Source organism: Acomys russatus, chromosome 27 (genome assembly GCF_903995435.1).
Source record: "Acomys russatus chromosome 27, mAcoRus1.1, whole genome shotgun sequence".
Lineage (NCBI taxonomy): Eukaryota > Metazoa > Chordata > Mammalia > Rodentia > Muridae > Acomys > Acomys russatus.
This window is the reverse complement of record NC_067163.1, coordinates 35953296-35980103: the sequence shown is the minus strand read 5'-3', so window position 1 is coordinate 35980103 and position 26808 is coordinate 35953296. Positions and strand designations below refer to the sequence as shown.

General features: G+C 44.3%; 1 protein-coding gene across 1 annotated transcript in view; it reads left to right on the top strand.

Moving 5' to 3' along the window:
• The window catches only part of Trappc11 (trafficking protein particle complex subunit 11), a 45867-nt gene extending 23998 nt beyond the window's left edge, over positions 1–21869 (top strand). The window contains exons 19-30 of the mRNA XM_051169656.1: positions 1844–1999; positions 3480–3667; positions 3772–3920; positions 5477–5598; positions 6065–6184; positions 7706–7771; positions 7880–8036; positions 12199–12310; positions 13641–13732; positions 15268–15401; positions 17006–17173; positions 21462–21869. Of these exons, the coding sequence (XP_051025613.1) occupies positions 1844–1999; positions 3480–3667; positions 3772–3920; positions 5477–5598; positions 6065–6184; positions 7706–7771; positions 7880–8036; positions 12199–12310; positions 13641–13732; positions 15268–15401; positions 17006–17173; positions 21462–21506 (1509 nt within the window). The 3' untranslated portion in view covers positions 21507–21869. The remainder of the gene's footprint in view (positions 1–1843; positions 2000–3479; positions 3668–3771; positions 3921–5476; positions 5599–6064; positions 6185–7705; positions 7772–7879; positions 8037–12198; positions 12311–13640; positions 13733–15267; positions 15402–17005; positions 17174–21461) is intronic.
• The last annotated feature ends 4939 nt before the right edge of the window (positions 21870–26808 follow it).

The window sequence follows — 26808 nt, the reverse complement described above, 5'->3', positions numbered from 1 at the left end:
TAGAGTCTGGAGGCTTACTGACTGTCCAGATTCAATGAGAGACCGGACTCAAGGAAATAAGGTGAAGCATTGTAGAGGTCCTCAGCGTCCTCCTTTGTCCTCCACATGGGTGTGCACGCAGTGTGCCCACAGAAAGCAGATAAGCCCAGTGAGTGGGGAACACAGATGAGAAGGACTGGGGACAGGATGACTAAAGGGCAGGTTTGTACGTGCTGTTCCCTTGGCCTGACTTGGTTTACTTCCCTCTCTCTCTCTCTCTCCCCCTCTCCCTCTTTCTCTGTCTTTCCGGTTTTCCAAGGCAGGGTTTCTCTGTGTAGCCCTGGCTATCCTAGAATTCATTTGCCTGCCTCTGTCACTCATGGGGGTTAAAGGCTTGTGCGCCTCCACACCCAGCTCCTCCTTCTCTTTGATTAGTTAATTCTTGCAAATGTCCCCTGACTGCAGTGACTCCTGTAGCCCTCACTGTCACTTACACGACTCTCTAAACTCTTCACAGTACAAGTGACAGTGGCTGTCACCTGAGTGTGCAGTTACTTGGGCAATCGCTTGCTCCCCTTTTCTGTCCTCTTATGTTCCATGGACAGATAGTTGTGCTGTTGTTTTTCCTTTCCCCTCATTGTGAAATACTCTGTGTGAAATTAGAGGGTCAGTACAGGATTCTTGTGTTACTTTTCCTTGAATTGCTTCCAAGTCCATTTAAATAAGAAGGATAAGTTTCTTCCATAATTAAAAATAAATGCTATTATAGACTAAAATATCAGCTTTAAATTTTCTTAGATTCTGATTATATCTTATTTGTAATCCAAGCTGCAGACCACAAGGAAACAAAGAGGATGTGCATTTCATAGCATCAGCCAGAAATAAAGATTAGGGAGGATATGTAACTTAGGCTAGTAAGATGTTCTGTGAGAGGAATTTGTCAGCTATGGTAGGACGTGGTTCCTGGAAACTCTTAGGCTTATTAACAGGTGAGAATGGTGATTCTGTCAACACACACACAATACACACACACTACAGGCATCATGCATGCACACATGCACTTGGCACTCATAAATAATAGTAATAATTTTTTAAAAGGAAAGAGTAATAGATGTAATCTCCAGTGTAACAAGGAATGCATTTTCTTCTTTCGTCCGCATTGGTATTTCAGTACTTCCAGGAATCAGGTGGTGTGTGGCCAATGTTTTATTTTCTTTGTGCCAGTAGTGAGTAGGTAAGTACTTGAATGCAGCATCAAAATAATTCCTTTTATATAAAAACACTTTGTAGTGAGTGCATCTGTGATATTTGGGAATCGGCCAGTGGTTCTCAACCTTCCTAATGCTGTGTGACCCTTCAGTACACTTCCTCATGTTGTCGTGACCCCAACTATAAAATTTGTTGTTGTTGTTGTTGTTGTTGTTATTATTATTATTATTATTATTATTATTATTATTATTATTATTATTATTATTATTATTATTATTTTGAGACAGGGTTTCTCTGTGTAGCCTTGGCTGTCCTGAATGCGCTTTGTAGACCAGGCTGGCCTTGAACTCACAGCAGTCGGCCTGCCTCTGCCTCCCGAGTGCTGGGATTAAAGGCATGCACCACCACACCCACCTTCTTCATAAAATTATTTTTGTCACTACTTTACAATTGTGATTTTGCTGCTTTTATGAATCTTACTATAAATATCTGATCTGTAGGATAGCTGGTTTGCAACCTCTGTGAAAGGGTCATTCATCCACAAAGAGGTCACAGCCCCCAGGTTGAGAACCCTGGGTTAGAATGTGTTTCATTGTTAGCAAAAGACCTGCTGTCTGATTTTTGCAAATGATAATGCTGCTCATCTCTCTTTAAGGGTTACAACCAGTTCTGTGTATTAGAAGAAGCATCCAAAGCAAGTGAAGTCTTAGAAAATCTGACTCAAGGAAAGATGTGCTTAGTTCCTGGCAAAACAAGAAAATTGTCATTTAAATTTGTTGCAAAAACTGAAGATGTGGGAAAGAAAATTGAGGTTAGTTATAAAATTTGCTTTAAAATAATTTCAATGACAAAAGCAGTATGGTTATATTAAGATTTTAAACGATGCATTCATAATCGTTTGGTAGGTTTCCTTCATATGCTCCAACATTTGTTATTTAAAATTATTTAAAATCATTTGGTAAAGAATTGGGCTGAGCGGTGGTGGCGCATGCCTTTAATCCCAGCGCTCATGAGGCAGAGGCAGGTAAATCTCTGTTTGAGGCCTGGTCTACAAAGTGAGTCCAAGACAGCTGAGGCTACACACAGAAACCCTGTCTCGAAGAGAAAAAAAGAGAGAAGGAGGAAGAAGGAGAAAGAGAAGGAGGAGGAGGAGAAGAAGAATTGGACCCCATGGATGTGGCTCAGTGTTAGAACCAATGCTTCCTAGCACATAAAAGGGCCTGGATTCATTCCTGGAAGACAGTAGGAATATACTCTATATGATGCTTTGTTTCTGGCTTTTCTTCATTCAGTACTATAATTAGACATTATTTGCTCTTACTGCATAACGCCAATCTCATTTTTTAATGAGTAAGTATCAGTTAAGGAGTTCTCAACAAGTTGTATTACGTAATACTGCAAATTTATATTAGGACCTAATTTAAACTTTATCTTTTTAGTATTCGGATATTGTATTTGCATATATTTAAAGAGAATGAAGACAAATATTTTAATAAGTTGATATAGTAGAGACAATTGAAAAGCCCTTGGTAGCTGTATGGTGAAATGGTTGTGTGCACTCTGAGGCCAACTGCATATCTTTAGTTCCAGTTCTGTGGCTTTCTAACCTGTGTGTGACCTCAGGCCATCCATCCGTGGGATGGTGGCAGTAGTACCTCTGGTCTTGTGGGGGTGTCAGTCAGTGTCGGTACCAATAGTGTTTACTGCCTTGTACACATTCACTGGGTGCTTTTTTTCCATGAAAGTCTTGTCTTATTTTCTTGCAGTTTTCTCACAAGCACTCAAGAGTTCCCCTTGTACAGCTCCATTCTTGGACAATGTTCCTACACTTAGAGCTGTATTTTATTTTTTTATTTAGTATCTGAGGAATCCTATCATTATAATTAATAATCCTATGTTGGGTCCTTTTGTTAGTGGGCCTGTTTGGCAGTAATATGGAGTTAATAAAACATCTCATTACTAACACTATAAGTAAGTACTTTCAGCAGAAATGTTTGTGGGGTTAGACACTAGTTTGGAGATTTATCTATGGTACTTCCTGTTTCCTTCGGCACGTACCAATGAACATCTGTTCCGTTAAGTGCTGTGCTGGTGGCAGCATCCTACCTGTACATCCAGTCTCTTACTTGGAAGGTCAGTGCCTGGCCAGGGTGAACGTCTAGTAGCAGGGTGTTCTGTCTTTTTTCATCCTGTGCGTGACGGGGTGAACTTGAGGTGTGATCGTCCTCACTGTGGTGGTGTTGACAGGAGAGACGATAAGCGGGCATCTCCTGTCCACCTTTCTCTTTCAGATTACCTCTGTGGATCTGGTGCTGGGCAGTGATTCGGCCAGGTGTGTGGTTTTGAGCTGGCAGGGAGGAGGAGGGGATGCTGCCTCCTCCCAGGAAGCCCTGCAGGCCGCCAGGTCTTTCAAAAGGCGGCCGAAGCTTCCGGACAACGAGGCTCACTGGGACAGCATCACAGTCCAGGCAAGCACAATGTAAGTGCACTTCCAGAACAGGCTGAAGATGTCTGGCTTCCGTGACCGCTCTGCTCCACCACATCATTTCTTCAAGTTGCTTACCGAGCTGTTTCTTTTTGAAGGATCATTTCCAGAGTCCCAAACATTTCTGTACATCTGCGACATGAGCCTCCTGCCCTAATGAACGAGATGTATTGTTTGGTTGTAACTGTTCAATCCCATGAAAAGTCCCAAATCAGGGCCGTGAAGCTCACTGCTGGCCTAAAGCCAGGTAAGCATTCATTTTGTAGCTTTGACAGTATCAGTGCAAAGGTCCCTACAGTGTTTTGTATTGCCAAAATTTGCCATTTGGTATTATAATACATTAATAAATGTGGTTATATGATGCATGGTTTTAATGTGGATTTTCCCCTTTTGTTGTTGTTTTTTTGTTTTTCAAGACTGGGTTTCTCTGTGTAGCCTTGGCTGGCCTGCATTTGCTCTGTAGACCAAGATGGCCTCGAACTCACAGCAATCTGCCTGCCTCTGCCTCCTAAGTGCTGGGATTAAAGGTGCCACACCCAGCTGATTTTTCAGTTTTTTTTCTTGATAATTACTTACTGTTTATTTTATATTTATATTATGCTATAGAGATGGTGTTATACAAAGCACATTTAAATGATTATCTTTAAAAAACTTTTTAGTTGCATAAAGTTTTACTTATTTGGGGGTGGATGGCATGTATCATAGCATGCCTGTGGAGGTCAAGGACAGCTTGTGGGAGTTGATTTGCTCCTTTAGATCATGTGTGTTTGGGGGAATTAAACTCAGGTCACCAGCATTGACAGCAAGTGCTTTTTACCTGCTGACCCACTGAACACTTTTCTCAAACAAGTTAAAAATGGGTGATAAAGCATTGGAGATAGCTTGCAACATCAACAACAAACACATTTGGCGTGCTGACTGACATAGTGTGCTGGTGGTTTAAGACCTTTTGGAAAGGAAACAAGAGTCTTGAAGATGAGCTTGGTGACCAGCCCTCAGAAGTTAGCCATTTGTGAGCAGTGATCAGAGCTGATGCTTGCACACCTATGTGAGAAGTTGCCAACGAACTCAGCCTGGACTGTTTACGTCATTTGAGTCAGCATTTGAGGGAGAATGGGAACGCACACAAATGCCATCAGTCACTGCCTCTGTGAGCTGACTGGAAAAAATTAATCGTTTCGAACTCTCGCGCTCTTATTTTGTATAACAGCGAACCTTTTCTGCTCAGATGGCAGAGTGAGAGCAAATGGATTGAATAAGCAGCTGGCAATGACCAACTCCACGGCTGTCCGAGAGCAGCTCTGGGCACTTTGCAAAGGCAGACTTGCACCAACAAAAGCTTGCAGGCTCTGTTTGCTGTCCCGGTGTCGCATCTTCTGTGTCTACCGCTTCTCTGAGCATCTCTACACCATTCTGCAGGGAGCACACTTCCACAACAGCAGGGTGCAAATGCTGGCCAGGAGTTTGTCCATTCGCAAAGCACAGATTTTTACAGTATAAGAATAAAACTTCTTTCTCTTTGGCAAAAATATATTGATTATGATAGTTCCAGTTTTGACTCGTAAAGACTGTGTGTGTGTGTGTGTGTGTGTGTGTGTGTGTGTGTGCGCGCGCGCGCGCACCCAGTTACAGTGAATTAAAATGCACAGTCTGAAACCTCAGGTTCCTTTGCACCAACATGGTTACAAGGTAAACACCATTATGTCAATGAGAGGATATTTGTTTAAAAGATGATATAATACAGTGTTCTTCATATTGATTGTTAGGATAATGTCCTAAACACCACTATATCTGCTTTCACAGGGCAGGATGCCAACCTAACTCAGAAAACTCATGTGACTCTTCATGGGACAGAGCTGTGTGATGAGTCCTACCCAGCCTTGCTCACTGACATTCCTGTGGGAGACTTACACCCTGGGGAACAGGTGAGTGTGGCCAGCAGGGACTGGAGAGGACAGTAGCTGATCTGCAGTTCTAAGGTAGCGTAGCCAAACACTGGGAGAGCAAATGACCGAGCATCTCATATGCAGTTCACATACTTAGGTTTGTTTTTATGGAGGGGTGTTAGAACAGGTAACCCTCCAGTGGACTGCTTGTTGCTGTGAAATCACTGATGTCTGGAACTGCAGTAACTTCTCAGTCAGCTTCTGTTTACAAATCCTGTATGAATAGCTCTTGGGAGGTTGAAGGAGAGAATGAAAAAGTGGAGGATTATCTCGTGGAGGGTCAGCTCACAGTTCTTGGTGGCGGTGGCAGAGCTTCATTAGGCATGTCAGTTACACTGTAGCAACCTGTACAGTGTCTAACCAGAAATCTCTAGATGGGCACATGGTCTAGGATATCTCTGGAGGAAGTCTCTGTAATTAAATTACAGTTCTTATTATGTTTCAGCTAGAAAAAACAGTGTATATTCGCTGTGGAACAGTGGGTTCCAGAATGTTCCTTGTGTATGTTTCTTACCTGATCAATACAACTGTTGAAGGAAAAGAAATTATCTGCAAGTGTCACAAGGTATTTTTTAATCATTACTTTTCATGTATGAAGCACCTCTACTTTATGTTATTTTAATATCCTTTTTGTCTTGGTAGTTATAATAATAAAAGTAATAATTTATAGGTTGGTCTCTCAGCCCAACAGAAGCAAAGGCCCAGAAACCGAGGTCTATAGTGTGGTTTTGTAGAGCCATGGGCTGTTTCTGGAAGAGAAGAGGTTGCTGAAGGAGCTTCCTAGTTGAGAAGGCCTGTAGCACTGGCAGGAATTTCACATGCCTGGTAGGGTTCAGAACCTCTTAGATAGTATTTCGGAGAAGGGCTGACAATCCCCATATTTTATTTGAACTATCCTTTTGTTGAGACAAGGTCTCTCTCTCTTCCCTGCCCTGGCTGTCCTGGACCTTGCTATGTAGACCAGACTGGCTCAACTGATAGAGATCTGCCTGCCTCTGCCTCCAGAGTGCTGGTAGTAACGGTGTGCGCCACCACTGCCTGGTTTGCACCATCTTACTTAATTCTCATCACCTCTGAGCATTAGGAAACTGAGACCTAGTGTCTAGGTTTGTGTGTATCTTTCCTAGAGCCCCATTATCATGGCCATGGTCAAACATGGTCATACAGATGATAAACATCTGCCTGACATTACAGCCTGAACTTCTAACCAACACAACCTTTCATTTATATTTGTTTGTTTTACATGTGTGTGTACATGCACATACATACATGCATGCCACAGTGCATATGTGAAAGTTGGGGAACAACTGTGAGAATTGGTTCTCTTCTACTATGTGGGTTCCAGAAATTGAACCGAGGTCACCAGACTTAGAAACAAGCATCTGTATCCTTTGAGCTGCTTCACTGACCCAATATGGTCTCTTAGAAAGGGTCTCATCAGTGCGGTGGGTCATTTGTTTGGAAAGGCAGAATGACCCAGTGGCTTTCAAATGGTCCTTTAGAGGGGAGATGCAGCATGTTGGTTAGGGTGGAGCTTCATGATCAGACTTGGTGACGTTTCTCATCTGACCTCCATTTTAAAGTCAATTCATCATAAATGACTAGACAGTTGTGAGCATTATACTATATATGCAAGGCAGTGTAATGGTGTATCACTTTAGTGTGTGATTATTTGTGTCATCTTGAGTCAAAGTGAGGTTAAAAAATTTGCGGGAGAGGAAGGTCCAGATTCTGGGCGTGGCCCCATTTGTGACATTAGGCAAGTCACTTTATCTTCCTAACGTCTGGCTCCTCCTATGTAAAGTGGTTGTGACGCCTGTCCAGCCTGCTTCACTAGATCCCGAGATAAATAATTCAGAGGAAAGCACTTTGCTGTGCGGCTGCCCGACAGTCAGATGACTTACTAGAGAGAGCAGGTCATGTGTAGATTCCTACAAATGTTATCTAGGAAAGACCCTGCTTCTCAATGTGTGACTTGGGTTGTTTATTGATCAGTCCTAGATTGCGCTGTGTTTGCTTTCTAACCTTAAGACTTTGCTAAAAGGTTTAGAAAAGCCATTGATGTGCTCCTCGTGTTCTCTTGCAGGATGAAACTGTAACAATAGAAACTGTCTTTCCATTTGATGTCGCAGTCAGATTTGTTTCTACAAAGGTATGGTCTGTGATGCATGCTGGGATCCTGTCAGTTAGAGGCGCTAGAAGAAAAGGTGCAGGGGAATACTGTAATTGCCGACCAACCTTTTATCTTCCCTGGGGGCAGTTTGAGCATCTGGAAAGAGTCTATGCGGACATCCCGTTTCTGTTGATGACGGATGTTTTAAGTGCCTCCCCTTGGGCCCTCACACTTGTGTCCAGTGAGCTACAACTTGCTCCATCTATGACTGCAATGGATCATCTGGAGTCCCAAGTGGATAAAGGTGAAACTTTACATCATTCTCACATGTGTGGCAAGTGTGTGTGAGTGAGTGTGTGTTGTGAGTGTGTATGTGTACGTGCACGCACAAGTTAGCAGTATAATAGTTAGGTTTTTGCAAAATAAGGGGACTTGAGACTTTTACTCCCTAAAGTAAGTGCATTTAGAGTTAAGGTAGAATTAGTCTTTACAATATCCATGAGTATACTTTATTATTTCTTCTTTTTTGAGACAGGGTTTCTGTGTGTAGCCCTGGTTGTCCTGCACTTGCTTTGTCGACCAGGCTGGCCTCGAACTCACAGAGATCTACTTGCCCCTGCCTCCCTGAGTGCTGGGAGTACAGGCGTGCGCCCCCACCTGTATACTTCATTTTAAAAGATCAGATTTGGGGTTTTTTGGTTTGTTCTGCTTTGGTTTTTTTTATTTGTTTGTTTGGTTTGGTTGGATGGTTGTGTTTTCAGACAGAGTCTCGTATAGCCAGAGCTAGTCTGGAATGTGATAGCTGAGGATGTCCTTGAGCTGCTGACCCTCCTGCCTGTACCTCTTGAGTGCTGTAATTACAGACACGTACTACCATGCCCAGCATAAGGAAGTGACATTTTGAGAAATGTACTTGAAAATAAAATAGGCTTTTCATTTTTGAAACTTTGCTGTTCAGTGTACTTTTATAAACTGTTAGAGGTAATAGAGCTAATGTGAATGTTAACACAAGCAAATTCTACTCCAGTCGATGATAAGGTTAAGTGTAGTCAGCAAAAGCAAACAAGCCCACTGTGCTTCAGCCACAGGCACTGCCCAGTGCTTGCAGTGTTTAGTCATGGCTGATGAGCCTATGTGATGCCAGCCATTTCCAACACTTGGTTCTGTGGTTTCCTGCCATAGAACCTTGGGCTGCCCATGTTCCCCATTAAGCTAGGGGAGTCAGTACACAGTCAAAGGGAGAAACTGCAGAGGGCAGCCATGCTCTTCATGCCCGCGCTCAGCCCCACTGCACGCTTTGCTCTCTGTCCTGGACCCAGCATCTCGTCCTTCTCACCGTTGCCCTGACCTCTCTCTCCTGCCTTGTGGAAGTAGCTTTCCAAGTGGGGTGTTTCCTTCCTGCCAACTGTTAGTTCCTTCCTGTGTGCCGCTAGAACCCGATTCCTCTAAAACTGTTCTGATCTTGTCATTCTTCCTTCAACAGCTTTCTTGGCACATTAGATTTTGCCCAGGCAGGCTCTGACGGAGCTTGCTAGCATCCTTTGCACTGGTCTCTCTGCTTTCTTTGCCTCCCTCCCTCTTCTGCTGAGGCCAACTTGGTGTATTATCAGACATTGCTCCCTGGACTTTTGGACATGTTACCACTTTGTCCAAAACACTCGCACTTCTCTCTGTCTTTCACGTTTGCTTGCTCCTCACAACTCATGAGCTTAGACTTTCTGGTCCTCCTATACAGGGCGTCCTACCATCTGCACACCCATGGCACGCTGCACAGACTTGTGTTGTAACAGCCAGGACACCACATTATCTAGCTGTACCTATGGCTCCCTTAGTAGACCGTGCTCCTTTAGAGTCAGAGCCATGTCTTTTTGATATTTATATTGCCGACATCATATAATGAGTGTCTATTAAATTGAGGAATAATTTCTGGTTTGATTCTCTGGTATTTCAGTGTCTTTTTGTTTTTTGTTTTTGTTTTGTTTTGTCTTTTGAGACAGTTTCTCTGCGTAGCCTTGACTGTTCTGGACTCTCCTTGTAGACCAGGCTGGCCTTGAACTCACAGAGATCTGCCTGCTTCTGCCTCCCGAGTGCTGGGATTTCAGGCTTGTGCTACCACGCCTGGCTGTAGTTCCGTGTCTTATTGCTGGTGAACAGTGACCATGAAATTAGCCTTGTCTTAAAGTTCTGGAAGTTGGAAATCCTAGAAGCAATTTGTTGGTGTGAGTAGTTCCTTCTCAGATTCTAGAGAGACTCAGCTTGTGGTCTCTCCCAACTCCTAGGGGCTACTTGCTTTTTCTTTCTTTCTTTATAACCAACAGTGTAGCACCTCTGTGTCACAAATGTATTGATATTTATTAATAGACAGCATGATTATTTAGCCTAACTTAGAATTTAGGGAGAACCTTGCTAGATTATGCTATGACTAGCCCGGAATTTTATGAAAGCCACCTCCAAAGGCTTGAACTCCTGCGTTTCTAGGAATGCATTAGGCTGCAATACTGTCTGCTACTTTTAAGATTACCAGAAACAACTTAAGAACTGACCATTTCTTTTCTTTCTCTCTGGGGATTGCATGTCTACAATCAGATAGCCATTCATCTACTACATCTTCTTTGGGCAGCCATAAAAATGCTAACCCAATGTTTAGGGATGTTGTTTTTGTGGTTGCTTACCGATGTGCTAAAATCGTGTTAGCGAGAAGCTGTCACTACTTGCATTTAAAGTGACATTGTGGCTGTGAAGTGCTTGAAAGGTAGAGGTTTGATTTAGATAGATGTTTATCATCAAGGAATTTGCTATAAAACTGGCCAGAGCAAGTCTTCCCATACAGAGATGAGTGCAACTAGGGAATGGTGGAGCGATGGTGATCCCTTTCTGTTCGAGTGAGTTCAACAGGGAGGGGAAAAGAGTAGTGGTGCGAATAGTGTCAGTAACAAGCCTTCAGCGATCTCTCTCTCTTCATCTCGACTCTCCTACTCCACCGCTCTCTCCTCTCGCTCCTCCTCGCTCTCTCGTCCCTCCCTCTCTCTCTCTCCCCGCTCTCCCTCTCTCTCTCTCTCCTCTCCTCCTCTCCCTCCCCCTCTCCCTCTCCTCTCTCCTTCCCCTCTCCCCCCCCTCCCCTCCCTCTCTCTCCCTCTCTCCTCTCTCTCCCTCTCTCCCCGCTCTCTCTCCTCTCTCTCTCCCTCTCTCTCCCCCCTCCTCTCTCCCCTCCCTCTCTCCTCTCTCTCTCTTCTCTCCCTCTCTCTCTCCCTCTCTCTCTCCCTCCTCCTCCCCCCCTCTCTCTCCCCTCTCCCTCTCTCCTCTCTCCTCTCTCGCCCCCGATCCTCTCTCTCCCTCCCCTCCGTCCCCCTCTCCTCTCCCCTCTCTCTTCTCTCCCTCTCTCTCTCCTCCCTCTCTCCCTCTCTCTCTCCCTCCTCTCTCCCTCTCTTCTCCCCCCTCTCTCCTCCCTCTCTCCTCTCGCCTCTCGCCCCCTCTCTCTCTCTCCCTCTCTCTGTCTCTCCCTCTCTCTCCTCTCCCTCTCTCTTCCTCTCTGTTCTATCCATCTCTCCCTACTTCTCTCCTCTCTCTCTCTCTCTCCCCCCTCTCTCCCTCTCTCTCTTCCTCTCTCTCTCTCTCCCCCTCTCTTTCCCTCTTCTCTCTCTTCTCTCACTGTCTCTCTCTCTCCCTCTCTCTCTCCTCTCTCTCTCTTCTCTCACTGTCTCTCTCTCCCCCTCCCTCTCTTTCTCTCCTCTCACTGTCTCTCTGTCTCTGTCTCTCCCTCCCTCTCTCTTTCTCTCTCCTCTCTCTCTCCTCTCACTGTCTCTCTGTCTCTGTCTCTCTCTCCCCTCCTTCCTTTCTGCCATGTAATATTTGGAAAAAAGAAACTTGCCATATGGTATCATTGTTTCTTCAAGCTCTTCATAATCATTACTTTTTAGTAAGACTTTTGTTGATGGTGGTGTTGATGTTGGTGGTGTGTGTGTGTGTGTGTGTGTGTGTGTGTGTGTGTGCGCGTGCGTGCGTGTGCGTGCGCGCGCGCGCGCGCGTGCGCGCATATGTGTGAGTGCATGCATATGGATGTCAGGTGTCCACTACATTCCCACCTTACTCCCTTGAGACAAGGTCTCACTGACCCTTGTATTAGGCTGGCAGCCACAAAGCCCCAGTGACAACTCTTTCTCCTGCCCTTAGCACTGGGGTCGCAGGTCATGTGTGGCCACACCCAGCTCTCAGAGACCCTGGAGATCTGAACTCTTACCCAGCTCTCTCCCCCAGCCACCCCCCCCCACTGGTTTTTTACTGTAATGAATACTGATAGATTAGTCCAAATGGTGGATTTTCACAACCTAGAAAAAATAACGTAGCATTTCTGATCCTTCGTTTCTAAGTTGTAAAAATAGTTAATTTGTAAGGTATTGCTTTTTGTCTACTTGAAGCGCTCTCTCAGATGAGCATATGGCACAGACTGTAAAGATTCTCTCTTGTAGTTGTCTTACAGACTGGAGAGAGCGCTAGTGAATGCTTCTGTCTTCGCTGCCCGTCAGCAGGGAAGGTTGAAGGTGGAGTGGCAACGGGACATTACATTATCTCCTGGAAGAGGTAAAAGTCACTTCAGCCCTCACTCTCCTTCAGTGTCTTCACTGCGTGTCATTGCCACTCGTCACGCTGAAGTGCAGGGTGGAAGTCACAGCAGTATGTGTGACCACCATTGATGAGGAAGACAAAACAAGCTCCATTTGACATAGTTTGTGACTTCAATGCCAATAGAATCTTAGTCAAACTAAATCTGAAGGCAGGGCTGTCAAAAGCATCAGGTAGAATGCCCTCATGTATCAGTAGGACTGTACATGAAAACCAGGACGGGCTGCCAGGAAGATGGTTCAGCAGCTAAGAGCACTTGCTGCCAAGCCTGAGGGCCTGAGTTTCATCTCTAGAACCACATGGTGGAAAGGGAGAACCTACTCTGAAAGCTGACACTCAGGCTGAGATACACATATGCCCATATGTACATATGCTCATGTATACTATTAAGCATGTACAAAGTAGATCTTTTAAGAAGACGACCCTAGGGATTAAGGACTAAGTGGTGGTTACTGGATGTATCATCAGTGACAAAGCTCGGTTGTTTCTATCAGTCAGAAATAAGGCTTTCAGTGGTGCACCTTAGAAGGTGTCCTTTGGGGCTGGAGAGATGACTCGGCGGTTAAGAGCACTTGTTGCTCTTGTAAGAAGACCCAGGTTTGATTCCCAGCACCACATATGGCTCATAACCATTTGTCACTAGGAGATCCAACACCCTCTTCTGACCTTCATGGGCACCAATCACACGTGAGTGTGGTGCACATACACCCATTCAAGCAGAACACTTGAGATAAATAAGATACACAGAAGATGAATAAGTGTGGATAATGTTAGAATTAGAATTTCCAGTTCGTTGAAGGAAATCATAAAGAGAGAATGAAAAGACAAAATGCAGAATAGGTGAAGATCTTGGTAGTATGTGTGACCGATGAGGGCTAGAGCTTCACCGTGGGGTACCATACGGGAGACGTAGCTGAGTCACCTGTCAGAAAGTGGGGAAAGCTTCGAGCTGAGGAAACCAGGTGGCCACTGAGCATAGTGAGAAACCTACAGTTCTTTTGCCTTGAGAAAATCCTGCTTCCCAGACGCAGGTTTGGTGGTGTGCTTCAGTGTTGACAGTCACACACAGCTCCTGCCTTAGTACCCAACGGTGATGTACAGCAGCCCTGGGTTGTAATGTCTGCTTCTTAACCGTTCAAAACAACAGTGGGCTTACAAAGCTCCTTCTAGACAACACTACTGATGGAGTTTTGTAAGTGGCTATTGCTTTTCTTTTGAAGCTAGTTGGTAAAACAGATTTCTGTATTTGGTTGGTTAATGTTTTTACGCATGGAACTTTGTGCCATAGGACCTCAAGCATGGAAGCCATCCCTGTCATCAGGACTGTCGTCACGCTGCCTCACGTGATTGTCGAGAACATTCCTCTCCATGTGAACGCAGGTAGCAGGACTCAGATGTCGCCTGATAGATACAGGGCTTTTAAGAGCTCAGTTTTAAACAATGTATTATGCAAACGGCCTACATTTTAATTTTACTTGATTACCATGGTCCTACCCCATTAACTGTCAGCCAAATCCCACACATCTTTTCATCTATCAACATTTTAGCATGAGTGCAAGCATGGCTTTTTGTGAACCCAATTATTTCATTATTATGACTTAAAATTATCAATGGGTTCTTTGTTTGTATAGGAGGGTGTTTAAGGCAGGATCTCACTATATAGCCATGGATGGCCTCAAACTCACAGAGCTTCTCCTGCCTTTGCCTCAGGAATGCTGGATAAAAGGTGTGTGCCACCATGCCCAGCCTAGCAATAGATTCTTAACATCACCAAGCTCTAATGTTGAAACGTTCTCGTTGACTGAGTGTTTGTCAGCTTATTTTAAGGCCTTTTCTTTGCAGTTGATGGATGAATCTTATAGTAGCCATCTAGAAGTCTGGGTAGGCCAGTGCCCTGGCTCCCACACCCTCCCTCCCACCATTGTTAATTCCTGTCACTCTCTTCAATACTCTTCATTGTCACACCCACACTTCCCTCTCCTGCTTCTGCCTTCCCTCCTCCCCTTACCATTTTTATTGAAGTCATTTGATGGAATTCGCACAGCTTGGGTTTTGCAGATTGTATCCTGGAAGTTGACAGCTTTAAATTTCTGTTAGGAATGCTCCCCAGCTAAGATTCCCTTTAATGGGCACATAATCAGCACCCTCCTCTTTTTTCCTAGGATCACATGTAGCTCAGGCTGGCCAGGAGGCACATAGTAGCTATCATATTTTCAACACCCCACACCCTGTTACTGTTTCATGGCCTTCTTAAGATAGAGTGACATGTAGTTCAGGCTAGCCTCAGACTCACAGTTTAGCCAAGGCTGGCCTTAAGCTCCTACTAATTTGTTCTACCTCTCCCTTCCAAGTGCTTGGCTTATGAGTGTGCACCGCTATGTGCCTGGCGCATTTCTCCTCTCTTTGTTGAATAATCCTATCAAGAGAAATGTTTCTTCATCAGCCCCTGCCACGTCTATAACAATTTTAAAAATAGCAAGCATACAGTGCTCACCTCCTCCCATGCCACCTCCTGCACTGCTCGCCTAAGGAGAGCTGCATGCGACTGGAACGGCACAGACAGCATTAGCATGGCCTCTGCAAGGGTGGGCACAAATTCACAGGACATTCCATTTGTATATGTCAGTAAAAGTAAGTCCGCTGAAAAAGGCACATCCGAAAGAGGGAACAAATGGAAGTCTTACTTAGTTTCAGTAAAAGACCTTTTCTAGTTTAGGAACTGTGATGCTTTGGGAGGTGTTTGCAGTTTTGTGTCAGTCATCTTTAGACTTACTTCCCTCTCAGCCTGTCGTATCAGCATCCTTTGTCCAATCAAAAGATCGCATACTAGCAAGCCATAGCTTTCACAACACCGTGTCTGATGGGAGCCCAAGAGTGACAAGCTTTCTTCACATCTTTCATGCTCCTTCTCTTAGACCTGCCATCGTTTGGACGCGTCAGAGAGTCGTTACCTGTCAGGTATCATTTACAGAATAAGACCGACTTGGTTCAAGATGTGGAAATTTCTGTGGAGCCCAGCGATGCCTTCATGTTCTCGGGTCTCAAACAGGTACACATCTTTGCTGGGGCCGCATGTGTGACCACAGAGGTATGACCACAGAGGTGTGACCTCTGAGGTGTGACCAAGAAGTAGGGAGCTGGGGTTTGTGTTTTAATAGTGGTAAATTTTTAAGTCTTTTTAAAGTTTAAGTTTAACTTCCTGCAGGGGTGGGTTACCCTTTTCACATCAGATCAGACAGATGTGTTCTTAGTCCTTACGAAGCATGGCTCACTGACTGCTGGGCTGTATTACAGTAACACATTACAATTCCTAAGAATGCAAACCTCCCTCTTTGTCTTGTGTCTTGGCCTGAGACCCGGGGCACAGCCACACTCAGGTTAAACCTGCTTTTCTCTGAAGACTTGTGCAGGCTTTGATCTTGCCTGGAATTTACTTTGCTATGTTCAGGAACATTTTTTTTTTTCACCTATTCAACCTTTATTTCTTTTTTTTTTTTCAACCTTTATTTCTTATTCAGTCAAATCAGATGGAAATGTGTGTTGAGTTTTAAAGTGAACAGATACAAAAGTCAGTCAGAAATATGCTCTCAAGAAGAGTCAGAATGCTAGCAGACACCTCACATTTGTCAGTAAATACCTTTTATTAATAAGGGATAGTTATAATTATAGGAACAAAAGTGTCTTAACACACAAGTGTCTACCCTGAACAAATCAACTAGTTTGCTCTGCACATTCAGAATTCTTTGTTTGTTGTTAAATACACAGTAGAGTTACATATGAATTATGCAACATTGCCATGCACCATTATAAATTTATGGCATAAAATATTACATATCTTAGCTTTAGTATGTCAAAAGCCTGTGCTGTGCTGTTCCTGGCACATTGAGTGCACGTGCACACTGGCTTCTCACTCACAATAAATAAGCTGTTTCCACCTATTGTCTTACAAACAGAAAGGATGAAATGCCAAAACTTTACCGTGTATATTTTTTCCTAAAGTTTAAAACTTTTTGTTATACTGTGTGTGGGAATGTCACATGCATCTGCATCATGGTGCACCTGTGGAGGTCAGAGGGTTTCTTGTGGGAGTCAGTCCTCTTCATCGTGTGGGACCTGGAGATGAGCTCAGGTTGTCAGGCCTGGCAGCCAGTGCCTTTACCTGCTGAGCCATCTTGCTGCTGGGCTCTCAAGTATTAGTAAAGATTTCCAACCCTCCCCCAAAGTTGTTTACCTTAATATATAGTGTAAAATCTCTGAAAGAAATAACAAAAACCTAATAGTTTTCGTTTTGTTGAAAAGTACCTATAAAGAGATAAATTTTTTTGGCAAATTACTGTATATCTTTTGAGGATTAAGATATACCTGGTCTAAGACACAAAACAATAACCTGACTGGAGTTATTAAGGCATACGCTGCCCTTCAGATCTTGGCAGAAACGGAGCAACGACACCTGTGTCATACAGCACATTTCTATCTGGTCGTCCTGTCACACTAATCAGTCGTCTGTTTGAGAAGATGGACTAGAACAGAGCATGCGCACTTCACCAGGAGGATTTGTCCTTCATGAATAATTGCAGATAACAATGCAAGTACATGTGTATTCATATAGGAAGTCGTGTATATAACTGTTTTTCCCTGGCTTTTTATGACTAGATCCGATTACGTATTCTGCCTGGCACCAAACAGGAAATGTTGTATAATTTCTATCCTCTGATGGCTGGGTACCAGCAGCTACCATCTCTCAACATTAACTTGCTTAGATTTCCAAATTTCACCAACCAGCTGCTCAAACGTTTTATACCAACCAGCATCTTTGTGAAGGTAAGGCTTAAGCATTTCCTGGCTTTTAAATCCATTATGTAACAGCAGGCAGAAGCTTCACTGAGTAAAAGTTGGAGGCTAGCAATGGTAGCTTTTGCCTTTATTATACACATTTGACAATTCTGCTCATTTCTATGGTAGTGTTTTATAGAATCTAATTTCAAAGATTGGCATTCCCTTAGATCAGAGATGCTCAACCTATGGACTGAAACCATCAGAAAACACATTTCCAATGGTCTTAGGAACACCAACCATGAATGAATTTGTTTTTGTTGCTACTCCATAACTACTTTTGCTGCTGAGACCATCGGCCATGTGTGTTTTCTGATGGTGAGAACGGCTGCCTTAGGTAATCCGTGCCTCGTCTTTGCAGTGTCCTTGGGCATGCTTTCCCTGAGACATAGTAAAGTGTGGCTTCAGTTAGAGTTCATAACTACTTTTTATTAGATGGATTAACTTTCTAAATAGCCTTAAACTGTGCTACTTCTTACCTCTTCAGTGCTGGATTTTCCTAGTTCTTAACCTCTTTAATATTGGATTTAGGGCTTTTCTGAAGATCATCAGCTGCCAGAAATTCTGAATTAACATGGCAGTTTTAAACAGTCACTCCATTTCAGTGTCCTGCGTTGGCTGTAGTGGGTGTAGGAGTGAAATGCTGGATGAGTATTGAAATTAGCCTAGCCCTGCACACGTGAAGGAGGGAGGAGCCAGGGAGCCAGTGCCACCTAGCGTCCTCAAGTCTGTCCTTCCAGAGGTGTGGTTTTCCTCTGTAGCTCCACGTGTATGGAAACATAAGAGTCCTGATGCCGTATGTTAAGTTCATGCCCGCTGTTGGAATGAGTTCTCCTGATAACATCTTCCTCCGGTGTGTCTGTCTGTCTTGAGGTTCAAGGAGCTCCGTCAGAAGTTTGTAATTACAAATTAGTCTATACTGGTGTCTCTACACTCCACATTAGCTTTTGTGTTTGTCGACTTACATAACAACATTGCTTTATATGTATAAACAAGTCATTTTATTGACATTCCAAGCTCCTATTCCTTACTGTACTTTTAAAAGCACATCTTGGAGTTAAGTGAACAGTTTTGCATTCATGAGAGCCAGGGTTTTAATCCCCAGCACCAAAAATAACAGCAACAATAATCTCATAACTTTAGATCTTTTTGTTAGATGAATTTTTAGACCTTCTTACCTGGCCCCATTTTAAAGGCACCCATCTTGATGTTTCTTGTGTCTGGAGGGGAAAAATGTCTCATGACTTGGTGAGAAAGAATGGGAGGGTGAGTGAACTCTAGCTGTGGATGGAGTGGAGGGTAAGTGGACTCTAGCTGTGGATGGAGTGGAGGGTGAGTGGTCTGTAGCTGTGGATGGAGTGGAGGGTGAGTGGTCTGTAGCTGTGGATGGAGTGGAGGGTGAGTGGACTCTAGCTGTGGATGGAGTGGGAGGGTGAGTGAACTCTAGCTGTGGATGGAGTGGGAGGGTGAGTGGAGTGGCCTCTAGCTGTGGATGGAGTGGAGGGTGAGTGGTCTCTAGCTGTGGATGGAGTGGAGGGTGAGTGGCCTCTAGCTGTGGATGGAGTGGAGGGTGAGTGGTCTCTAGCTGTGGATGGAGTGGAGGGTGAGTGGTCTCTAGCTGTGGATGGAGTGGAGGGTGAGTGGTCTCTAGCTGTGGATGGAGTGGAGGGTGAGTGGTCTCTAGCTGTGGATGGAGTGGGAGGGTGAGTGAACTCTAGCTGTGGATGGAGTGGGAGGGTGAGTGGCCTCTAGCTGTGGATGGAGTGGAGGGTGAGTGGTCTCTAGCTGTGGATGGAGTGGAGGGTGAGTGGTCTCTAACTGTTTGACTGTTGGAAATTTGCTGTAGCTAACCACAGCATTACTAGTTTCATCGTGTATACACACATAGACTGTCATAATCCTGCCACCTAGGGCTAACCCAGTAATTATGCTGGGGAAAGAGATTTGGGCTCATCAGTTAATCTCTTTCGTTCCTTTATATCCCAGGCCTAACTCTAATTATGGCCATCTCAATGTTTGATTGTTAGACTTTATTTATTTATTTATTTTTTAGACTTTATATCCTACTGCAACTTTATGTAATTCTAGGCTGGTCAGTGTAGTTAGGTAACTACTTGCCACTACTGAGATTTAAGTGAGATTAAATTTAATTTAGAATTCTCACTGTCTGCATTGGCTACACTTCATGTGCTCAGAATGTGTTTAGATATGATAAGTCACCTATTGAACAGAGCTATTTTAAAACAAGGTTAGTCACTATTTTTCTTTGAATAATTAGACTCAGTTAATTGCACAATGTGAATACATTCCTGGGGGTGGGGTATCATGTAAAGCTGTGTGTTTGGCTAGGGCATAAGTAAGTGGAGCCACTGATTTATTCCTACAAGAGCCACCTCCATCGATATTGATTAAATACAGATTAAAACTAAGGAACAGGAATCTATTCTTTATTTATTTCTTTATTTTTACTTTATTTTTTATTTAATTAATTTATTCAGATTACATCTCAATTGTTATCCCATCCCTTGTATCCTCCCGTTCCTCCCTCCCTCCCGCTTTCACCCTATTTCCCTCCCCTATGTCTGTGACTGAAGGAGACTTCCTCCCCCACTATATGGTCACAGCCTCTGAAGTCTCATCTTGGTGGCCTGCTTATCCTTTCTCTGAGTGCCACCAGGCCTCCCCACCAAGGGGAAGTGGTCAAATATGAGGCACCAGAGTTCATGTCAGAGTCAGTCCCCGCTCTCCACATAACTGTGGAGAATGCAGGAACCTATTCTTTAGTGTTCAGTTCCCACTGTAAATGTAAAAGACCCCTGTGTTTACCACTGTAAAGGTGGTGGAACCTGGGAGGACGGAGCCTAAGAGTGAGGAAGGCTGAAGTCTCATGCAGGAGCCACTTTGTTCAGAGTATCAGCCATTTTATACTCTGAGAGTTAAGAGGAGTCACTTCAGTAAAGTGGACAAACACCAGGCAAAACTGCATGTGGAAAAATATGCTTTTCCATCAAGGCTTAAGCAGATAACAGTAGTCAGTTGTGATAAATAATCTGCAGTGCGCCTGGGGCAGAGGAGAACACACACAAAAGCATATTTCACGAAGGATTTATGGAGCCGGGTGCAGTGGCGCATGCCTGTAATCCCAGCACTCGGGAGGCAGAGACAGGCAGATCTCTGTGAGTTCGAGGCCAGCCTGGTCTACAAAGGGAGATCCAGGACAGCCAAGGCTGCACAGAGAATTGTTATGCACACTTTTAGTTCCAGCACCCGGGAGCAAAGGCAGGTGGATTTCTGTGAATTTAAGGCAAAGTTCATCTATATAGAGAATCCAGGACATCCAGGGTCACATAGAGAGAGAGCCTGTCTTCAAAACAAAACAAACCTTGCCCACTAGGTGATTCTCTAGTATATTACTAACCTACTAGCAATTTTACAGCTAAAACCGTTGTTGTATTCACCCTCAACACTGTAAAACAAAGCACACTGTTGGAGTGCTGTGCACCTGCATTATGTATCTATGTGCATCTATCCTCACATATGCGTTGAGGTCACACATGTCCACCTTATGTTGTCAGGCACTGTCCATCTCGTTTTTTGAGCTAGGACCTCTCACTGGCCTGTGCCTTGTCATTAAGCCATGTCAGGCCAGTGAGCCCCAGCATCTGCCTGCCTGTGCCTTCTTCCCATTGCTGGGCTCGCAAACACATGCCACCACGCCCTGCTTTCTCCCATGACATCTGCGGGTGCAAAGCAAGCACTTTGCCAACTGAGCGTCTCCTCCGCTCTGTGTTGTCCTCCTTTGCCCCCAGCATTGACTGCTGTGGTGGCTTATGTTTTATTGTCTTCAGCCTTAGAAAGGGCAAAGTATTTCCTTTTATCTTTGAGATACAGAGATGGATGGAGGGATGGACAGATGGATGGGAACTTCGGAGTTTATTGTAATTCATGTTTTTCCCAAATAGTAGATAAGATCTTGAATGCCCAAAAGGAGCTTTGTGTCAGTTCAGGTCTTGAGACATAGGAGGGCCCTGAGCCTGCGTGGTGGGCAGGTGTTGTAAGTAGCTCCTGCTTTACACGGCAGCCGTGAGGTCCTGTGGGAGCTACAAGAGCACAGGGCTAGGAGAGAAGGGCCCACTGAAGTGGGTCTGTGCGTGGAAGGACATGGCAGCTGCTGTCTCCGTTTTGTAAAATAGTTACAGAAATTCCAAAATGCTTTCGATAGTAGAACTCTCTTGTTACTGTTCTGTGATTCCATCTTGCTCTTCCTGTTGTAAAGCCACAGGGCCGACTCTTGGATGATGCCTCCATCGCCGCAGCATGATGCCCAGGAGCAGCCCTTGTGTTCTTACAGAGTCAGAGTACCCAGGAGACCTATCGCGACTGCAGCCTCCATCTTGGTGAAAGGTTAACCTTGTCTATTTTTTAATGGATATGCCAGCTATTCATAGGACCTCATGGTTAAAATATTAAGAAAACCATCCTCTCTAGTTTCATTAATAAAAGTTTGGAATCTATCAATGTGATGTGAAAGGGCGTCAGGTCACCATTGCTGTTAGAACGCCTCTCATGGCTGTCATGATGGTACCAAGGGATGAGCCTGGAATGTGCAGTATCAATAGAAACATACCCAGTGTGCCTGGACAGAGGAGATGCCCCACACCCCTAAGTTCCCTGTGTGCTTAGCGCTTACACACAGCAAGTGTGCAGACTGCTAGGGAATGTAACAGAAGCAGGTGAAAGGTGTCAGCTTTTAACCATCAGAAAGTTACTGACTACAACCCACATGTACATCATTTGTGAAACTAGTTCATAGTCCTGAAAGGGCTGACTACAAATATAATCCCTAAACTGAGTTTTCAGAATGAAGTGTTAAGAGTTGTCACATTACATAATTTCATAAGTGCTATTTAGAATGACCTTTAAATTCATGTAAATGAAAAAAATCATACGATGAATATCTTTGTAAAAATATCTTGATTTAAAGCTTCTTAATTTCTTATATTATGTAGACTGCAGGTATATTGTAAAAAAGAAATAGTGATGTAAATAAATCTGTTCTCTTTCACATCTGCTTGTAGAGACCTTTGATTTCTTGTAGCTGGTGTGACTTCAGTGTATGAAATAGCCCTTGCCAGAAACACGAGGTAACAGGATCACAGGAAGTGCTCTCTGTTCTAGGACTTGCCTGCTGATTCTGCTCAGGCAGTGAGTTCCTTATGTCATGGACTTTCAGGTAGAAGCCATCGGAGCATGGCTCTGGAGTGGACCGGGATCAGATCTCACCGTGTGGCTTGCTGCCTAGTGACTGTTTACCTCAGTGTATGGAGTTTTCTCAGGCAGAAGCTGCTAAGAACTGCCCCATAGGCTTGCTCTGAGGATGTCAGTTAACACGTGAGGAAGCTCAACACTGCTAGACCCAAGGCTCACACTTAGCTACTGTTACCCTCCTCCTGCTAGTGGAAGGCTGGAGGACATATAGGTGGATTTGTACATAGTACAGTATGTAAATAAGTGTATGCATGTATATAAACGTAGGTACTTAATATAAGCCATAAACCCATTTCATGAACTGTCTATATCTTTATCAACCCCTTTTTGTTTCCTGGTGTTTTGTTTTGATTCTTCATTGTAACCTCCCAAGTTGACCCCGTGACCTCTGGTAAGATGTAACTGGAAGCTTGAAAACTACCAGATGAAGGTCTTTCGGGTCCCTGTGGACTCTACTTTGGTGCAGCGCACGAACAACAAAATCCCGTGCTGTGGGAGGTTGGCCTTGTGCTACTATTGGTTCCCAAGAGCTAGTTGCTGCCCTGAATCTCGCCTCCTGATTGGCTGAATGGAAGGCCTACCCTTGGGCAAGGCAGACGGAAGGGTGGAGGGAAGGTTCTCAGGCTTGGAAGACAGGGAGGATCTTGGAAAGGGGAAGGAGGAGGAGGAGGAGGACCGCCGCAATGGGGTAGGTGGAGAGACACGTGGCTGGTCGGCGTGGATGGAGGAGATGGACATTAGCAAGTATTTATGGAATTGTGGATGGGAGGTCGCCTATTAGAAATTACGAGAAGCAGAGGGCATGGGATGGGGCTGGGAGATACGGAAGGTAGTTTAAGGGGATTAGTATCTGCCCTGCCCCAGGTGGAGCAAGGCTATTCTAAATACAGCAGGTGTCTGTGTCTTTATTGATTAACTGCAGGCCAGAAAATACCACCGTAATAACTAGAGGCTAATAATAAGTATTTATGAAGCCATACCATTAAACTAACCACAACACTATGCATTTACACTGATGTTTTCAAGCATAAGCTACGTGCTTGTGGCAAACAAGTCACTGATGAATCCTTCAATTTAGCTTTGATGTTAGTGTGACACCTTAACTGTGCCTGCCTTACCACATAAACAAGCCTGGTTTTTTAATCTTCATACAGCTGATGATAAAAAATCTTTTCAAGCCAAGAATTCTCTCATATTGTAAATTCTGTGAATATATTCTATTGACCTATTTTGAAACAAATTTTTTAAATTGAAAAACATAAAATTGTGCCTTATCTTGGATTAAAAAACCAAATCTGTCATAATGGTATAAGAACTGTCCTTTCACTAACTTCATGTCTTTTCTCCCTCTTCCTTCACGTCACCTGGGACATCTGCCCTTGTGAGATTGCCTCCCCTCCCGTCTCTGTACTGTGTCGCATTCGCTTCCTGGCACTGCTGTTTACCCATGTACACACCATGCGTGGTAGTATTTAACCGGGACGGTATAAATTGGGAGATTTCTGTAAAAGCATGACTCCCAGACGCTGCAGATGTTATCACGTTGTTCTTCTAAGGCAACACACTCAACTGTGAGTCCGTAGCCCTGATTACTTACACCATCTTGGCTCCTCGTCCTCAGATTCTTAGAATTAAAGCAGTGGTTTTCAACCTGTGGGCCTCGGGGTCGAAAGACCCTTTCGCAGGGGTAGCTAAGAACATCAGGAAATAGATATTTATGTTGCAATTCATAGCAGTAGCAAAATTACAGGCATGAGGTAGCAACAAAAATAATGTTCTGGTTGGAGTCACCACACATGAGGGACTGTATTAAAGGGCCGTGGCGTTAGGAAGGTTGAGAGCCACTGGGTTAAACCATTTTAAGGAGCATGATTACTACGGTGAGGTTTTTAAAATGTCACTATTGTTTGAAGGGAAGATGGGGTTTGTTTTAATTTCTTCATCTTTTCTCAGCCCATGGTATCACCACTAAGAATAGTCTTCCTTCCTGTGAGCATGCTCCAGGCTTATGAGTTCTGAGCTGTAATTTCCATATTAGGATTGCAGCGGGAAAGCTGGTGCTTTGAAAGCACAAAAAGAAGCAGTTGGAAATTAACCCTTTCCAAGGGGTGAGTCGAGTCCGTGCAGTGTGTCTTAGTCAGGGTTCCGTTGCTGTGAGGAAATGCTATGACCAAGAGCAGCTTGGGGAGGTTAGGGTCTATGTCCTTAGACCTCCAACAGGGCAGGAACCCGGAGGCAGGAGCTGATGCAGAAGCCACGGAGGGGTGGGGCTCACTGGCTTGCTCACCATGGCTTGCTCAGCCTGCTTTCTTACAGAACCCGTGACCACCATCACAGGGATGGCACCTCCCTCAGTGGGCTGAGTCTCATACTTTACTAATTAAGAAAATGTCCTATAGGCTTTCCTATAACCCGATTTTTTTCTTCTCGTTAATTAATTTATTCACTTTACATTCCAATCACAGACCCCTCCCTCCTCTCCTCCCAAACCGTCAAGTCTCATCAGGACTAAGTGTAACCTTTTTCACTGAGGCCAGACAAGGCAGCCCAGCTAGGGGAAAGTGATCCAAAAGCAGGCAACAGAGTCCATGCCAGAGACAGCACCCCCTCCCTGCTCCAATTGTTAGGGAACCCTCATGAAGATCAAGCTGCCTGTGAGCTACATATGCAGGGGACCTAGACGGAGGCATTTCTCACTTGAAGTTCTCTCCCCTCAAGCTGGCGTAAAGCTACCCAGCAAACACCTTTCTATAGCTCTCTCTCTTGACCTCAACACCCAGAAAAGCACCCTGCAGTCCAGTTCTTCACTTAAAACTACTTAGTGATGGGTTATACTTAATGAAATTGTAATGAGTTTCCCCAAACCGCCACGCATAGCACTGACGCTGGAGAGCATGGGGCCAAAGACAAATGGAGGCTTCCTCTTGTCCTGTCAGTGTACTCATGACGTGTGCTCCTACCTGTGGGGCATGCGTGCTGACTGAAAACCACAACCCAGGGCAGGAGGAACAGAAGAAAGCAAATTCAACTTTATTGTCACAATATTCAGAAGCATCGTTTCACTTAAAGATTAATTGTTCTTACTCTTTTGGAAATTTCTAGATTGAGTTTTAAGGTTGTCCTTTGGTAGTGTTTTGTAGCCATCTCATTCTTTAGCAAAGTGCCATCCCCAGACATTGAAAGAGCTCCATAAAGTTCACTAAATGAATACAAAATCCTGCTTTTGAATGAAAAAGAGGGGGGAAAAAAATCTTAGGTTATATTCAGTTTCTCCTCAAACATCACATTTGTGAACAGCTTTCCTTTTCATTCTCGTTACTTAGGCCAAGTACAAAAGCCAGTTAGCATGGGTCTTCATTGACTTAGCTTTTTGAAACACATTTTACCAGAGTGAACATCCACTCACAACTGCCAAGTCTGCCTGCATTTCAGGGTCTATGTACCATGCAGACTACATACCCTGAGCAATTCTTTAAATTTTCTTGTCTCAGGTCATGGGAGGAATGCAAAACTCAAAGCAATCTTGAGACCGACTATCCTGTGTTTAGAGCACGCCCTTGTGCAAATATTTCAGCATGCTTGCCAAACGAGAGCTGGCAAACAGCCATGGCAGGCTGGTCAGGATATTCTGAAGTTGGGGGGAAGGATGGCCCAGTGGTTAGGAGCACTGGCTGCTCCTCCACAGGAGTGGTGTTGGGGTCCCAACACCCACATGGCAGCTCGCAACTGTCTGTAATTCCTGTTTAAGAGGATATGATGCCCTCTTCTGGCCTCTCACAGTAAATGCAGGAAGAAAACACACACACACACACACACACACACACACACACAGGAAGAAAACACACACACACACACACACACACACACACCCCTAAAATACAAAATGTTGCTAAAGCTGTGTGTCTTGCCCAAGTGTTAATTGCTCACACTGACTGAGTGCTACACTGTGCCACATAGGGTGTGTACTTTTATCTCTCAGCCTCTGAAAATCTTCGATTGCAGATGCACTACTCCAGGCCGGACTCAATACCTTACTTGGTATGGTATATGGTTTTCTTTCATAGAATCGTACCTGTGGCCCTGGCTGTCTCAGAACTCACCTTAAAGCCTGGCCTGGCCCTGAACCCATGGCGATTCTGAGTGCTTTTCCTGTTTCATATTCCTGCTTTGTCCTAAATAGTTTTTGAGTTAAAAATGCAGCTGATGACCAACGTGCCATGCAGTTCTGAGTTGAGAACCAGCCCTAAGACTGTGGTAGTAAAGTTTGCTACCCTAATTGTGCTTCTATTAATAAGCCACTTTCTGTGCTGGTTCCTAAGCCACAGAGGAGGCTCCATTCTTGAAGACCAATGACC